This window comes from Triturus cristatus, chromosome 2_2 (genome assembly GCF_964204655.1).
Source record: "Triturus cristatus chromosome 2_2, aTriCri1.1, whole genome shotgun sequence".
Taxonomy (NCBI): Eukaryota; Metazoa; Chordata; class Amphibia; order Caudata; family Salamandridae; genus Triturus; species Triturus cristatus.
In genome coordinates this window covers 307,042,750-307,060,252 of record NC_140582.1, presented here as the reverse complement: position 1 = coordinate 307,060,252, position 17,503 = coordinate 307,042,750, and the positions used below count along the sequence as shown (strand labels likewise).

Below are 17,503 nucleotides of genomic sequence, written 5' to 3'. Positions count from 1 at the left end.
CATTCCATGCAGCCATTTAAGTTTCTAGATTTCTTTTAGTGGATTAAAAATTAATGGGGGTTAGTTGTGATCATTAGTGGGGAGTATGTGAGCTCAAGCACATGGCTGGGGGCATTACTAGAGCAGTTAGAGGAGATTAGGTATTGTTAGGTTGCATAGGTATGACTTTCAGAGGAAGGAGGAGGGATTGTGATATTATAAATGAGTTGCGGGAAACTTGCAGAAATACACAAGTGACATTTATGTTGAGTTACTCCAGACAGCATACAAAATACACAATATGTAATGGTATGTGATGCTGCAAGAAAAATCTAACAAATGTACCATTATGCAGATTGTTCATAAGTTACTGGTGCTAAGTGACACTTCTGAGTGAAATCTACACAAGTGCATAAGCTTAAGAAATGCAAGAAACTCCATGCGCTACAAGTAGGTCAGTTATTTGGGTACGCTTCAAAACTATGTCCGACAGTGAAAACTTTACTCTGCCTTAACTCTGGGTGGCAATGCACAGTAACGTTGTAGTTAGGCTGTGAATTCTGGACAGACAGCCATACAAAAAGCAGATATTTTCCACCAAGGAGACCACAGACATGCCTTATAATGATATCGAAGTTTCCTTATATGGATAATGCTTTTCACAATTTTATAATCTCTACAGACCCATGTTCCTCTCCTCATCAGGTTAGTGGCTTTCATAGGGTTCTATACTGGGAATGGAAGGATAGACCAGGGGTGAGCTAAGAACACATATAGAAGATGAAATGTATCATCCTAACTACCCCAACCCTATCACCCCACCACCCTTTATTCACTGTTAAGTAGTAAATATAGGCATATTACCAGGGAAGAAGGGTGGCAAAAAGACATTTCACCTACAGTGCCACAGATTTTTGTACTGGCCCTAATTATCCCACAACATTTCTCCTCTAGTCTGCTCAACGCACAGGACTGCTGCTTTCACCCACTCAAACCAATGGCATCATGGAGGGGTGGTAATGGTGCTTCTCTTGTATGTCCTCTCACTATGCCTAATGCCATTCAAGTAACAGGTCCACCTCCTAATAGGCATGGAAGCCGTCATACCTGTGTAGACCTGGAACAGAAGCACATTCGTACATTTATGGTGTATCCTGATAACCGAAAAAAGTTTTCTTAACTCCTTTGGTTGCATATCCTTGTAGACTATCAGTGTGTTACATGGAAGCATCTTCACAGATATTGTAAATGGCATTCAAGGTTATTATTCAACTATGACAGTGTATAAATGGAAGGTCCCTAATGTTACGGAGTGTGAAATAGTTACAATATTTTATATCCAGCCATGGTTGTGAGACAACAGGAGAACAGGAGAAGAAGGAGGAGTTTTTACACATATTTTCTCAACCTACATACATTAAGTGTATGCATTCCTAATATGTGATTATTTTCTTACAGCTGTTTGCCAGTCTTCATGCTTAAATGGTGGAAAATGCATAAGGCCCAATCGATGTCACTGTCCACCTGCATGGAGTGGGCCTGACTGCTCAAGGTAAGGCTTTATTTAACAGAACACAGAAATCTGTCTTCTGCAGAGAAAATTATATTGTTCTTAAATATGACATAGTACATAGAGCTTAGTGGCGAAAGTGTAAGAAGTCTATTATCAGTTCCTTACTCATTACAAATGGACCAGTACAGAGAAACAAATCAGAGAGATGCTAAGCAGCGTCCACTGGCTTCAAATAAAGTAAAGGTTGTTGTCATCCTTTTTACTATCACAGCTACTGTCGGCGTAACTCCAAATAAATATGTATTGTAAATTACATAGTGATGTAGCAGGGTCAGAATTTGTGTTAGTGCCTCCAAAAATGAAACAGCAGTTAACTCTGATAAAAGACAGACAGAGCATTTCTTTAAAAATAATAGGATAACAATGTGATGTATGTAAAAACATGAAGGAAAATAAGCTTGTGGCACCATATAGACCATTCTAACTTGAAAGCACTCTTTTCCTAGTGAGAAAGCCATTTGAGAATCACCAGAAGAGGGGTGGTCAAATTTCCTCATACAAGTGTCTAACCTGGAAAGTGCATGATTATTACTTGCCTTCAGAGGGACCAGGTATTGTTTAGGAACTCTTACAACTGGGCTGTTGATATCATCCAGTCTTGATAAGATAAGGAATTGTATAATTTATTGAAATCAACTCTGGATAAATATGATAGAGTTTAAAAATGTCCTTGCCATTTGACAGCTTTCTGTGGACGCGGGTGTGGAGGACCCCAACAATGACTGATAAGTGTAAAAACCATGAAAGAAGGGATGGGGAAGCCCCCTACCCTCTGCCTTTCCCGTGTAATTTAATTACTTAACTTTATTTTGTAAGGTAGAGGGAAGAGAGAGGTAATAAGGGTTTCTCCTCCTTCCTCCACAGGCTGTGGATTAAAGCATTATAATGTTCATGGCAGTAGGACTGTGTTAAGCTCAGGGGAAATTTCCATTACGCGGTCATAATCTCACATAATATTGGTAATTTTGATTTACCTTTATTGTGAGAAGTTCCAGAAATTCCACTATTACCCCACATCATGTAATTAGGTGCCATTCGCAACAAAAACGTTTTGCACAAGCACACAGGAACATCACAAAAATCTGAAAATTGCTGCTGTTTGTGACCTTTGTGTTTTTTTTGCCCTATGTTTAGCATGAATTATATCCTGGCATCCAAAATGGACACTAGGGCACATTTCTGGCTACAATATGGCTCAAAATGTTACATTTGCATTTCTCATAATTATGTGTAAGTTTTCTGCACTTTCAAGTCATTACACAAAAGCTAAAGCAAATATGCAGATCTCCTAGACTGTACACGCATTTCTACCCTCACTGATACTAGCCTAAATGTAATTAGTAGTCACAGATATGATGTTTTAAGGCACATGTATCTTCTTGATGAAATAAAGTATGGGACTATACGCTGAAGACATTCACATTCTTAAAAATTGTGATCCCACTACAATAGGCACCTTCCTTCTTATAGTAGGCAAGTGCTTTCGAATAACAGCTCATCAAATAAAACTGAGTAAGTGTCTCAGGATTAACATTACTGAAAACTTTTATATTGAAATAAATGTATTCCATACGACTGGAGGATCACCTGACATTAAAACAAAAATAAAGTAATATTTTTAATTTAGAAAATGAGATCATACATAGAGCAATGAAAATAAACAAATCCTTATAGAAAGAGAACAAATATTTTAAATTCAATATATTATTTCACTGTATATGCATTTTTTAGTACTGCTGAAAGCTTTTTAAAAAGAAAGAATCGCTTACAAATGTATTCATTTAGATTTACATTGACAAGGAAGTTCCAGTGGTGCTGATAAGTGAACTTACTAGTCAAAAAGAATTACAAATCTTGCTGGAAAACTGATTATTGGGAGTTTTTCACTCAAAGGCTTTGCCTTCTGTAAGCAGGCGATGTATCTTGGAGACATAACTGTGAAAAACCTGCCAGAATAAGCAGGGAATGTGTGACTCTCAAATGTGACTCCCCAAATATTTGGAACATTTGGAATATTCCCCCACTCCCAGAATTACCAATACCCATGGTATCAGTAATTCTGTTATGCATCTTAGGGTATACACTTAGTCTACAGGTTTATATCCCCTACCCGTATGACAAAAGGACCTAGTTCAATGTGCTATATATGAGGAAGGCAAATCTGGTTTACTTCAGGCCCATATTCTGCCTGTCTCACTGGGGAGAGGTACTTTCTGGTGAACAAACAGTCCCCTTGTTTTTTACGGGTGCAGTGGTAATTGGGAAACTCACTATTTGTGCTTAGAATGTCACACTCAAGTATCTGTACTAATAATGACACAATGTATATTGAAAAACATTTATTACAGTAGCCTGCTACGTACTACATGCATTATGACCACAAAACATATAAAACATTACTATTATCAGGTTTACTAGAAATGTGAAAACGACAAACATTTATACCATGTTTCTTGGAAATATGTTTCCTAAATCCTTCACCCCCCTCTTATCACAGCTCTAAGAGCATGAAATAAAAAAAACCTGCATAACTGAGCACAGCGTTTCTTTGCATTCATCAGACTCTCGGCTGGAGCAGGCAGCAGGCAGCAGGAAGAGGGAATGACTGTTCTCAATGAAACCATGCACTCTGGCATTGGGGCTCGGCTGAATAGTTCCATGTGCCCAACCTCAGTCAAAGAGGGACTGTAAACAGCAGTCTGGAATCCGACCTCTTTCTGGATACATCTGTGTGAGGATCTGGGTGTATTATATTGTACAGCTGAGAGGACTCATCATGCAATACACTCACAAAAACTGTCTGGGGTCCAGTCAGGCTTATTTGAAAACCTTACACTCAACCATGGGTATCTGTGGCTCTGAGCAACAAGGCTTAGCAAAGGAACAATGTGTAAAGCATTTAACAGCATCTTTTTTTATTTTATTTTTTTTATTGTTTCCAAGACGGATTCACAAAGTAAACATACATAAATTGATGTAGCAGAGAGCGGCAAAAAAAATAAAGAAAAAGAGCGAAGAAAAAAGAACAAATCACACATACTACAATGTACCCATATCGTCGGACAAAAAATTCATGAGGGTTCCCCAAATTAGAATACCTAAACGTTTCTTCCTAATTCCTTTTAGGGCATATAAATGCATTTCAATTTCATACATACGATACAACTTAGCTCTCCAAAATTCAAACGTCGGAGCCTCAGGTGATAACCACTCTGTTGCAATACATAACCGGGCAACAGTCATTGCAAGAAAAAGAGAATAAGAATGTTCTTTTAAAACCTGATGGCTGTATATACTTTGACATCTTCCCAAAATCATCAGTGATGGAGAAATCTTTAACGGACAACCAAGTACCAATGAAATAAATCTTTCAACCTCAGCAGTAAAATGCGCCAGTTTTGTACAATTATAAAAGATATGTACCATGTCTGCTTCTTGTTCTCCACACCGAAAGCATTTACCATCATATTTTTCGCCCCAAGTCGCCATGCGTTTAGGAGTATAGTATAACCTAAAAATAGTTTTATAGACTTGGGCTTTTAAATTAGCTGCCAAACAGATTTTCTTAGCGAGACATAACGATTCCTCTATGTCAATTTGAGGGTCTTCCAATTGTATAGTCCAGTACTGGTTGTATTTTTGCATGTCATCATTTTTATATTCGTTTAAAATCGCATATAATGGACCAATCCTTTTCTGAAGCCGGATTCCCTCAATTAAGTCATTAGGAAGAGCCTCAATGTGATTTTTTAAACAAAAATCGCGGACTTGAAGATATTTTAAAAAAAACGCCGGTGAGAGCCGGAATTTGTCTGATAATTCTGCATATGTTGCAAATATAGCATTTTTATGATATAAATCCCCAATTCTTGAAATCCCTTTTTTTATCCATATCTTAGCAATATCATCCCAAAACACCGAGGGGAGTAATTTGTAGGCTTCAAAAGGAGTGTAATATGTAATTTTCCAAGTTTAATTATTCTCTTAACATTTCTCCACACTTTAAATGCTGAGGCAAGTGTCTTAAATCGTGTATGTTTGTAATAATTGCCCTCTAGTTCTTTTAATAAACAACCTTTTGCTTGTGCTCCTAAAAGTAAAAAGAAAATAGATGGGCTATCCGCCTCATTCTTTGGAGGTTCCCCTGTCAGTATATATCACATTTTTTGTAAAAAACAGATATAATAATAAAAAAGAAAATCAGGTATACCACGTCCTCCTCTTTCTTCCGGTAATGTAAGCCATTTCATGGATCTACGCGGTTTACCGGGGGCCCAAACAAATTTCCCACAGATGTTTTGTAAATACTGTATATGTTTAAGTGGAAATTCCAAGGGTATACTACGAAATAAATACAATATTTTGGCTAAAATATTCATCTTGATTATATTCCCCCTTCCGATTATGGATAATTGAAGTCTGCTCCATTTATCTAATGAGTGTTTAATCTGGGCTATACTCGCTTCCCAATTACTCTCGACAATTTCTTGCATTTGGGTTTTAATTTGAATACCTAAATAGGTTACTTCGTTAGTGACCCGACAATCATTAAATTGTATATTCTTTGTACAAAGAATTTGGGTTTTTTCCGCGTTTAATTTGTATCCTGACATACTTCCAAAATCTTTGGCCAATGATTCGATCTCCACTATTGCCTCCCTGGGATCAGTAGTCACTATGGCTATATCATCTGCATATGCAAATACTGTAAATAAAATGTCAGCAACTGGAAAGGGTTTGATGCATAAAGAATTCTGTAGGCTTATGATGAAAGGATGGATATATAAGGCGAACAGTAAAGGGGAGCAAGGGCACCCTTGTCTTGTTCCTCTAGTAATTTTGATTTCCTCTGACTTTAAGCCCATAGCTGAGATTCTGGCAATTGGTGCACTATATAATACCTGAATTGCCTTTAAAAAAGCACTTCCAAAACCCATCCGTTTCATCACCTCCCACAGATAAACCCATTCCACGCGATCAAAAGCTTTCTCAGCATCGAGAAGTATCAGAGCTAAGTCCTTTTTTTTCACATCAGCATAGTCAAATAAAGTAATAACTTTATTAATATGAGAGACCGTTCCTCTTTTAGGTATAAAGCCATGCTGATTTATAGTGACTAATGATGATATAACCTTAGATATACGATTAGCTAACATTTTAGAATATAATTTACTGTCACAATTAAGTAAAGATATTGGACGATATGATCCAGGTAATTCAGGAGGTTTCCCTTTTTTACTAAAAACAATTATAGAGGCGTCGTTCCAAGTAACGGGTGCTATTCCCTTTTGTGCCATCCTAAATGTTGCTAACAATACATTCTTTAGTGGTTCAAAGAAGCATTTATAGACCCCCCCCCGGAATAAAGTCAGGGCCAGCAGCCTTCCCATTAGGTATTTGACTAACAGCCTCCTCTAGTTCCTCCATAGTAAAGGGGCTATCTAAAATATCAGCTTCAATCTTATTTAGTTGTTTTAACACTGCACAATCAGGGATCTGAGCCGTGGTGGAGTTTGATTGCTGAGTATAAAGTTCCGAATAAAATTGATGAAATACTTCTAGGATCTCCGAGGGGGCTTCACGAACCACCCCGGCTTGATCCTGAACTCTTGAAATCACCCGAGAGGTGACTTCATTTTTAATCTCAAAGCTAGAGAGCGGCCAATGGTTTCCCCATATTCATAGATATGTCTTCTATTTGTTAAATATTTGCGCGCTATCTCTTCGGCCCATACTCCTGTAATAGTAGCCTTACATTGTGCAATTTTCTCTTCCATAAGCAATATCTGATTTAAGTTATCTTTTTTTGTCAATGCAAAAAGAGAGCATTTAACAGCATCAAAGAAATAAGAAAGTCACACAACAAGAAAGAGACACAATAACAATTTATAAAAAATAGAGCATATATAGAGTCCTTGATGACCCACATCTACTTGAGAGTTCCAGAGATATGAATTATTAAAGCATTTATAAACTTTGGCATCAACTGCTAAGAAGCATTGGCAAGTCAAAACTTTGTAAACTTTTGAAGAGTTTGTAACACTGAGTTCAGCTATGCTAACCTGGGATGGATGACCAATACCAAAAGGATAGAGGTCTGTGAGGCCTCAAAGGAATCTTTGGACCATTACCTAGCAACCAGAGCATTTTTAGAGCTAGTTCCAAATTTTACAAGACAACCGCCATTGACTTCTATGGAGTGGCCCTGATGCTGAGGGATGCAGGCTTAAAGATGCTGAATAGATGTTCCAGATGCTGTGTGGTCCACAGGAGCGAAGTCAGGTCGAGTCCTCGGTCCACAGTTGAGTGGAGGTGACTCTGGCCACGAATCTCAGGGTCCCACAAAGTCCTCTATGCAGGGTCAAAAGCCTGCAGAGGCAGACATTTCATTCTTGGAACACAGCGGTCACAGTAGAAAGCTTTGGTGGGCGCTAGTGTACATTGGGTTGATAAATCTGGTCACAACTAACACCCACGGGTCCAGCAGACTCAGGTGCAACTATTGCCTATCTCCAATTTGTCCGTCAAAGTGATAAGCGTTGGGTAGCAGCAAAACAGCTGCGGTGGCTACCTGGAATGCAGATTGGTTTCATCCAGTTTTAATGTCCCCAGTGCAGTACTTGGGGAGCATCAAACTGACCCTTGGAGTCTCTGCTTCAGATTGGGGCTGGGAATCAACTTTTCCCCAAGCCAGGCACACAGAACAGGGTCCAAACTCTACTAGCCCAAAGTGCAGCAGAGGCAGTCACTCCGAAGTTTCAGCCTCTTCTTGTGTGCTTCCAAGGGTCCAAAGGGTTCTTCTTCTCATGCTTGTTCCAAATCCAGAGAGCACTGACTTCTTGGGTGCCAGTGGTGCCCATTATATCCCAGTAAAGTGACCAGAGGGGACAACACATTCACTAGCCAATGGGCTTGTAGGTCCCCTCCTACCTGATGACACAGTTCCGGTGATGTGTGACATCTGGCTATCCCACAGTGCAACTTGCATACAGCGGTAGCTCCTTCAATATGGCAGAGGAGCATTGCCCCACCTGCCAGCAGCCGAAAAAATGAAACAATAATAAACCCTTGTGTATTATCGTTTTACTTTTTTCTTTTGGAGCCATGGCTTGGGGGTGGGGCCAGGTTGATGACAGGCTGGAGGGGGAGTGTTGGGCACTGCTATTCAGTGCACATGACGGTCTGGCCAGCTGTCTCATGCCGGCCAAAACCGTCATGCGCACTGACGCTCTCTCCAACCCTAGCTGCATTGCCGGGTTGGAGAGAGCAGGCATAAGCTTGCATTCTAACTTGGAGTGCAAATCATCGGTGCTCAGGCTAATCCTGATGCGGCTTTCAGCAGCATGAAAGCAGCATCAGGATTGGCCGCAGTGTACTATGGAACCCTGTGCTTGCAGAATGGAGGGGTACGATGCGACAGGCAAGTGGTTTTTAAAAACTTTTACATTTTTTCTCTCATTGCCCGTCCTTATTCCATCCCCTCAATCCCCCATCATGCCACTCTGTAAACACACCAGCCTCTATTGCTTGCATGCCACAAACAACATGGCTAAATCTTCCTTCAGTGTAAGGACCTTGGTAGCCCACTCGGGGGGGGGGGGGGCTACCATGGGTTACACACCCACGTAAAACTGGTTCTGAACCCAATTTTCCCTTCCTTGGACCTACCTCTATGTTGTCCATGAGAAACAAAAGGGTTTCTGCATGTGAGTGTTGTCACAGCAGCCCTTCAAAGGTGGCATCACCTTTGAAGCCTGTGCTTTGGGCTAACACCCTTTGCAGCACCTCCTGTGGGGAGGGGGTCACACCTACAGTACAGAAACAGCCTTTGTTCCCGGGCTGAGAGTCATTTACATGTCTCTGCAGGTGGGCAAAACCCTGTCTCAGTCCTAGTGCCTCTGCGAAGTCAGTGGACCAGATAGGTCAAGGAATGGCAACTTTCGCAAAAGTGACCAGCATTAAATTAGACATAAATGTTGACTACAGAAGTGAGTACATTTAATGTCCCTTTCAATATGACACCTTACATGACATGGTTAGGTAGTCTCTGTCATGAGTTAGGCCCATTGGAATTCCAACGATTAACCCTGCAATTACCTTATAAGGCTACTTAGCAAACATCAGACATATAACAAAATATGTGTCTATCCTAACAAAACACAGCTTTTTGCCCTAGAGCTTCCTAGGCTTCATAGACTTGGCTTAGAGAAGACTTATATATATAGTTAACGGACTTGGGATCTTTGACACTGGAGATAGTGGCAAAGTTGTGTGTGCAGTCCATGCACAGCCACTTCAGTCTGCAATGGCAGCTGAAAGTCGTGTTTTTATTTTGTCACTCACAGAGTGGCACAACTAGGGCTGCAGCTCTTTTGTGGACAGCAGCCTTACATTCCATAGTACCATATACTAGTGACTAGATAAGTAAGTCAGCACATGCCAATTAGGGTCATCCAACTAAACATTCATTTTGCAAAGGAAAGAACACTGTCACTTAGGTCTGGGCAGCAGGCTTCAGTGCACTCTCAAAATCGAAAACCATCAGATAGTACTTCAAAATGGGGCAACAACTTAGGTATATGCCGCAATAAGCCTATTTTCTAACAGTCTGGAGCAAAGGCCTCTCTAATTCAAGTCTTGATGTTATGTGACAAAATTAATCTAGCTACTTATGAGTGAAAAAGAAGATAGAAATGAGGTGGAGAATTCCAGCCATAGTTCATACTATGCATCACCTCTATGATGTATCATCTATATATCTTTGTGTCTTTACCAGGCAACCCTGAGAAGTAGATATTCAGGGCATCTAATGTCTCCTAATCTGCTAATAATCAAACACGAAGGTGTTGTTGTGCAAACTGAATGTACATGAGTGTTGGGGTATTTGTAGACAGTTTGTTTAAGGCTGACAATGGAAAATAACAGCCAGGCTAACGGAAAATGCATTTAAAAATGGTGTCAGGCTCAGGAATATATGTCAGTTCCAGGGGAAAATTCACAGTTGTTAAATCAACACGGATTCACAAATAGTAAAGATAGTAGAAAAGCCATTCAATAATGAGATGTTAAAGTGTGCATCTGGGTTGTATTAATGAAATGAATATCTTGGGAATCTTGACACCTTGCAAAACAACCCTTAAGGTTACAAAATGCTTGTAAAACACTAGGGCAAACAATTTCTTTCCCCAGTCGAATTTGCAGATAAGGTACCTCTTTATCCAGTTGTCCTCTCTAGTTAAAAAAAGAATAATTATATATATATTCACTGAAAAAACCATAGGTTTCAGGGCTGTTATAGTTAGCTGGACATTTCACTCGTACAAAACCATTGAAATTCCTCTGTTATAGTTAGTTGTACTCACTATAACTCACGCGCCCGCTATCCACAGCTGATGATGTCACATATTACATCATTCATGACATGGTCAGTGATATCACTGATGACATCACTGATGACATCTCAAATGACATCACTGATGACATCACTGATGACATCATCCAGTGAATGTGGTTTGGTTCGTTAATTAAATATGTATGATATATATAGCAATCTGCATTGAAGAATGAGTGGATATATAAATATAAATATCTGGATGGAGGATTTAGTAGCAGTGTGATTGACTGTTTACCTGACTATTTTAGTGTCTCACTAAATATATTGGATAGTGACTAAACTGTGTGAATATCTGTATCACTTTGTCAGTTGTTGTGTAAACTGCTGTACCAGGTGGTTACTAGCTATGTGAAAGTCTATATTAGTTGTTGATTAGTTAACTGAGTATTTGTATGGGAGAGTAAATGTGTGTGTGGTTCGGAGGGGGGTGTGTGACTGCCGAAAGATGTGTGAATAGTTGATTCAGTAGTTATATGAGGTTAAAACTACATGTTATAACAGTTGTTTGGGTGAGTGAATATCTTTATGGGTATGCTGATGAGCAAATATATCTCTTAATGGTACATGTCCAACAAACAAGAAAAATAAAAGGCAGTGTATGTGACATTTGTTGTATATAAATAAGTATACATAAGACTCAGTGATTGTATGAGTGACTGTTTGGATAACTGTATTCTTGTAATAGTGATTTTATAACACACTAAGTATGAGTTACTATCTATATGAATAAATGAAGTGGTGTTTGTATATGTGTGTAGCTGAGTAAATGTAAGTAGGATTCATTTGCATAAATGAGTAGGATGACTGCATAAGTGAATAGGATGTGTGCTGGTGTGGTATGTCGATATAGGTGTATACGTATATTTGATAATGTTCTATTGATCATTGACAGCATGTATGAGTGAATTTATAGGTAAGTGATTAGATGTGTGTGTAGATCTAGGAATCACTGAGTGGGTTTTTAGAAACTTGTAATTTCTAAGGTTTTTTAAATGCTAATTCCTAACTATAACATGTCTGAAACCTATGGTTTTTTCAGTGAATTTCAAAGGTTTTTTAAATGATAATTTTTAAATGTAATAATAGTTATATGTATTTTTTATACTGATTTTTACAGTTTTTTAACTGTTTTTTTACATATTTTATTTTTTTAATTACATTATATATTTTTAATATAAAATGAAATAAAAATGTTTTTTAAAATATTGAAATTGAAAAATTGTTTTTTTGTTGAATGTATGAGTGCAGAACTATAAGTGTGTTGGTTAGTTAGGATACTGCATGCATAGTGGATAGGGGTTTGAGGCAGTCCATGTGCTAATGCCTGGCTCGCTGCATGAGTACTTGGATACTGACTGAATGATTAGAGTACTGCAACGAGAGTGCCTGGGTGAATTTATAAGTGTTAGAATTACTTTTCAGAATCAGTACTGGGCTGACAGATGCAGCACTGAGGTCTCTCCTGATAACAGGTGAGTAAATCGGAATTTGTAGTGCGGCTGATTTTAGATGAATATTTTAAAGTTCCAAAACTGCACACTTAGAAAAATGTCCACGTTAAACCAGTCAATGTTAGCCTATGGAAGGAAATTCAAGTTACTGGTAAGTACAGTTAGAATTACTTTTCAGGATCAGTACTGGGCTCAAAGATGCAGCACTGAGGTCTCTCCATGTTCACGGGAGTACTATTAAACAGGAGCAGGGGTGGGAGCACACCGCTTCAAATCCCAGCAAGGTTCGCCTCTGGCATTGTAGTAAATGCAGTTTCAGTTACTTGCTTTCTTCAAGAATGTTTGAGTGTTTCGCCACAGTTGATGCAGATAGTGCTGATCTTTAGACACATGGTTCTGGTTCTTTAACCGTCATCAGTAGAGATTACAGTCTTTCAAATGTGGGGTTTGCTGAGTAGGCTGCCAACATCTTTCTCAGGTCAGGTACCACTCACAGGCATGCTGGTGCTTCATCCAGGAGCTCATCAGCTCAATGACTCATGGTAGTACTATTAAACAGGAACAGGGGTGGGAGCACACCGCTTCACCTCCCAGCAAGGTTCGCCCCTGGCATTGTGGTAAATGCAGTTTCAGTTACTTGCTTGCTTCAAGAGTGTTTGAGTGTTTCGCCACAGTTGGCGCAGATAGTGCTGATCTCTAGACACGTGTTTCTGGTTCTTTAACTGTCAGCAGTAGAGATTAGTCTTTCAAATGTGGGGTTTGCTGAGTAGGCTGTCAACATCTTTCTCAGGTCAGGTACCTCTCACAGGCATGCGGGTGCTTCATCCACGAGCTCGTCAGCTCAATGACTCACGGGAGTACTATTAAACAGGAATAGGGGTTGGGAGCACACCGCTTCACCTCCCGGCAAGGTTCGCCCCTGACATTGTGGTAATTCCAGTTTCAGTTACTTGCTTGCTTCAAGAGTGTTTGAGTGTTTCGCCACAGTTGGCACAGATAGTGCTGATCTCTAGACACTTGTTTATGGTTCTTTAACCGCCATCAGTAGAGATTACAGTCTTTGAAATTTGGGGTTTGCTGAGTAGGCTGCCAACATCTTTCTCAGGTCAGGTACCTGTCACAGGCATGCGGGTGCTTCATCCATGAGGTCGTCAGCTCAATGACTCACTGGAGAACTATTAAACAGGAACAGGGGTGGGAGCACACCGCTTCACCTCCCAGGAAGGTTCACCCCTGGCATTGTGGTAAATGCAGTTTTGGTTACTTGCTTGCTTCAAGAGTGTTCGAGTGTTTCGCCACAGTTGACGCAGATAGTGCTGATCTCTAGACACGTGTTTCTGGTTCTTTAACCGTCATCAGTAGAGATTACAGTCTTTGAAATTTGGGGTTTGCTGATTAGGCTGCCAACATCTTTCTCAGCGTTACAACAAACAATTGATGGACGGAATGCTGACAATGCAGGCATTCTCCCCCAGTCAAGAGATCTGGGTTAAATCCATCGTTCTTTTGCCCACTACGCCACCCCAGTTTAGACATGGCCTGGTGAGCAAAAAAATGATGGATTTAGGCCCAGATCTCTGTACTGGGGTGAATGTATGACATTGTTCTGCATTCTGTCCATCAGTTGTTGTTTTTGCATTTGTCACCCCGAGTGGGAAGGGTATGCCCAGACGTGGGTCCCTTGCTCTCCATGCCACTGGAATCAAGCTATCCTGGCTGAAGAGGGGTGAAACCCCGAAACCGGTCCTAGGATGCTTGCTTCCAGTCCAGGGATGACCTGGCTTGGCAGTTCGGGCTGGACTGTTCCCATGAGGCACAGGGTCAAGACTGATTTGCATATGGCTGGGTTCAAACTGGAACGGCATGGTGAGCAAAAAAATGATGGATTTAGGCCCAGATCTCTGTACTGGGGTGAATGTATGACATTGTTCTGCATTCTGTCCATCAGTTGTTGTTTTTGCATTTGTCACCCCGAGTGGGAAGGGTATGCCCAGACGTGGGTCCCTTGCTCTCCATGCCACTGGAATCAAGCTATCCTGGCTGAAGAGGGGTGAAACCCCGAAACCGGTCCTAGGATGCTTGTTTCCAGTCCAGGGAGGACCTGGCTTGGCAGTTCGGGCTGGACTGTTCCCATGAGGCACAGGGTCAAGACTGATTTGCATATGGCTGGGTTCAAACTGGAACGGCATGGTGAGCAAAAAAATGATGGATTTAGGCCCAGATCTCTGTACTGGGGTGAATGTATGACATTGTTCTGCATTCTGTCCATCAGTTGTTGTTTTTGCATTTGTCACCCCGAGTGGGAAGGGTATGCCCAGACGTGGGTCCCTTGCTCTCCATGCCACTGGAATCAAGCTATCCTGGCTGAAGAGGGGTGAAACCCCGAAACCGGTCCTAGGATGCTTGTTTCCAGTCCAGGGAGGACCTGGCTTGGCAGTTCGGGCTGGACTGTTCCCATGAGGCACAGGGTCAAGACTGATTTGCATATGGCTGGGTTCAAACTGGAACGGCATGGTGAGCAAAAAAATGATGGATTTAGGCCCAGATCTCTGTACTGGGGTGAATGTATGGCATTGTTCTGCATTCTGTCCATCAGTTGTTGTTTTTGCATTTGTCACCCCGAGTGGGAAGGGTATGCCCAGACGTGGGTCCCTTGCTCTCCATGCCACTGGAATCAAGCTATCCTGGCTGAAGAGGGGTGAAACCCCGAAACCGGTCCTAGGATGCTTGTTTCCAGTCCAGGGAGGACCTGGCTTGGCAGTTCGGGCTGGACTGTTCCCATGAGGCACAGGGTCAAGACTGATTTGCATATGGCTGGGTTCAAACTGGAACGGCATGGTGAGCAAAAAAATGATGGATTTAGGCCCAGATCTCTGTACTGGGGTGAATGTATGACATTGTTCTGCATTCTGTCCATCAGTTGTTGTTTTAACATCTTTCTCAGGTCAGGTACCTCTCACAGGCATGCAGGTGCTTCATCCACGAGCTCGTCAGCTCAATGACTCACAGGAGTACTATCAAACAGGGGTGGGAGCACACCGCTTCACCTACCAGCAAGGTTCGCCCCTCGCATTGTGGTAAATGCAGTTTCAGTTACTTGCTTGCTTCAAGTGTGTTTGATTGTTTCGCCACAGTTGGCGCAGATAGTGCTGTTCTCTAGACACGTGTTTCTGGTTCTTTAACTGTCATCAGTAGAGATTACAGTCTTTGAAATCTGGGGTTTGCTGAGTAGGCTGCCAACATCTTTCTCAGGTTGGGTACCTCTCACAGGCATGCGGGTGCTTCATCCACCAGCTCGTCAGCTCAATGACTCACGGAAGTACTATTAAACAGAACAGGGGTGGGAGGCAATGATATCCTATGGAAGGAAATTCAAGCTACTGGTAAGTGCGGTTAGAATTACTTTTCAAGATCAGTACTGGGCTCAAGGATGCAGCACTGAGGTCTGTCCTGATAACATGTGAGTAAATTGGAATTCGTAGTTCGGCTGATTTTAGGGGAACATTTGTAAGTTCCAAAACTCCACACTTGAAAGAATTTCCAAGTGAAACCAGTCACTGTTAGCCTATGGAAGGAAATTCAAGTTACTGGTAAGTACGGTTAGAATTACTTTTCAGGATCAGTACTGGGCTTAAGCATGCAGCACTGAGGTCTCTCCTGATAACAGGTGAGTAAATCGGAATTCCTAGTTCTGCTGATTTTAGAGGAATATTTGTAAGTTCCAAAACTTCACACTTAGAAGAATTTCTTAGTGAAACCAGTCAATGTTAGCCTGTGGAAGGAAATTCAAGTTACTGGTAAGTACGGTTAGAATTACTTTTCAGGATCAGTACTGGGCTTAAAGATGCAGCACTGAGGTCTCTCCTGATAACAGGTGATTAAATCGGAATTCGTAGTTCAGCTGTTTTTAGAGGAATTTTTGTACGTTCCAAAAATCGACACTTGGGAATTTTTCTGCTGAAAACCACACAATGGATTCCTATGGAAGGAAATACAAGTTACTGGTAAGTACGCTTAAAATTACTTTTCAGGGTCCGTACTGGGCTAAAAGATGCAGCACTGAGTTCTCTCCTGATAACATGTGAGTAAATTGGAATTCATAGTACGGCTTATTTTAGAGGAATATTTTAAAGTTCCAAAACTCCACACTTAGAAGAATTTCCAAGTGAAACCAGTCAATGGTAGCCTATGATAGGAAATTCAAGTTACTGATAAGTACGGTTAGAATTACTTTTCAGGATCAGTACTGGCCTTAAAGATTCAGCACTGAGGTCTCTCCTGATAACAGGTGAGTAAATTGGAATTCGTAGTTTGGCTGATTTTAGAGGAATATTTGTAAGTTTCAAAAATCAACACTGAACCTTTTTCAGCAAAAAGCAGGCAATGATATCCTATGGAAGGAAATTGAAGTTACTGGTAAGTACGGTTAGAATTACTTTTCAGGATCAGTACTGGGCTCAAACATGCAGCACTGAGGTGTCTCCTGATAACAGGTGAGTAAATCAGAATTCATAGTTCGACTGATTTTACTTCGGTCCAGTATATATAGAGACACTTTCCTACACCATCCCCTCCCTTCACCACTGTGCAAACATGCCCTGTGGTGCATTTTAAGTTGGGGAAGTAATTCCCCTTCAATCTTGAGGGTCCGTAGAGTCCAACTAGCCCACTAGGTACATCCAGTAAGTGCCACAGAGCTTCGTAGCAGAGAGATGTAAAAAGGTGCACGCCATCACCACCTCACTGCAACGCAGCGCAGTGGCACTTCCTGGAAGCACCTGGTGGGCTACTTGGCCCCTAGGGTCCCTCAGGATTGAAGAGGAATTTCTTCTCCAACTTAAAACGCACCACAGGGCGTGTTTTCACATGTCACCTCAAGTCCCGTCCCCTCCCTTCACCAGTGTGTAAACGCGCCCCATGGCGCATTTTAAGTTGGGAGATTAGGTCCCCTTGAATCCTGAGGGTCCCTAGGGTCAAACTAGCCCACTAGGTACCTCCAGTAAGCGCCACAGATCTGCGTTGCAGAGAGGTGTAAAAAGGGGCATGGCCTCTGAACACCTCTCTGCAACACAGCTCCCTGGCGCATACTGGAGGTGCCTGGTGGGC

The 17,503-nt window shown here is 41.2% G+C and overlaps 1 protein-coding gene across 5 annotated transcripts in view; it reads left to right on the top strand.

The window, feature by feature from the left end:
• Positions 1–17,503, top strand: part of SVEP1 (sushi, von Willebrand factor type A, EGF and pentraxin domain containing 1) — a 1,063,460-nt gene that overhangs the window by 1,028,641 nt on the left and 17,316 nt on the right. For all 5 annotated transcript variants that reach the window (XM_085641350.1, XM_085641349.1, XM_085641348.1 and 2 more), the window contains one exon: positions 1,438–1,531. In XM_085641350.1, coding sequence (XP_085497476.1) covers positions 1,438–1,531 — 94 coding nt within the window. The remainder of the gene's footprint in view (positions 1–1,437; positions 1,532–17,503) is intronic.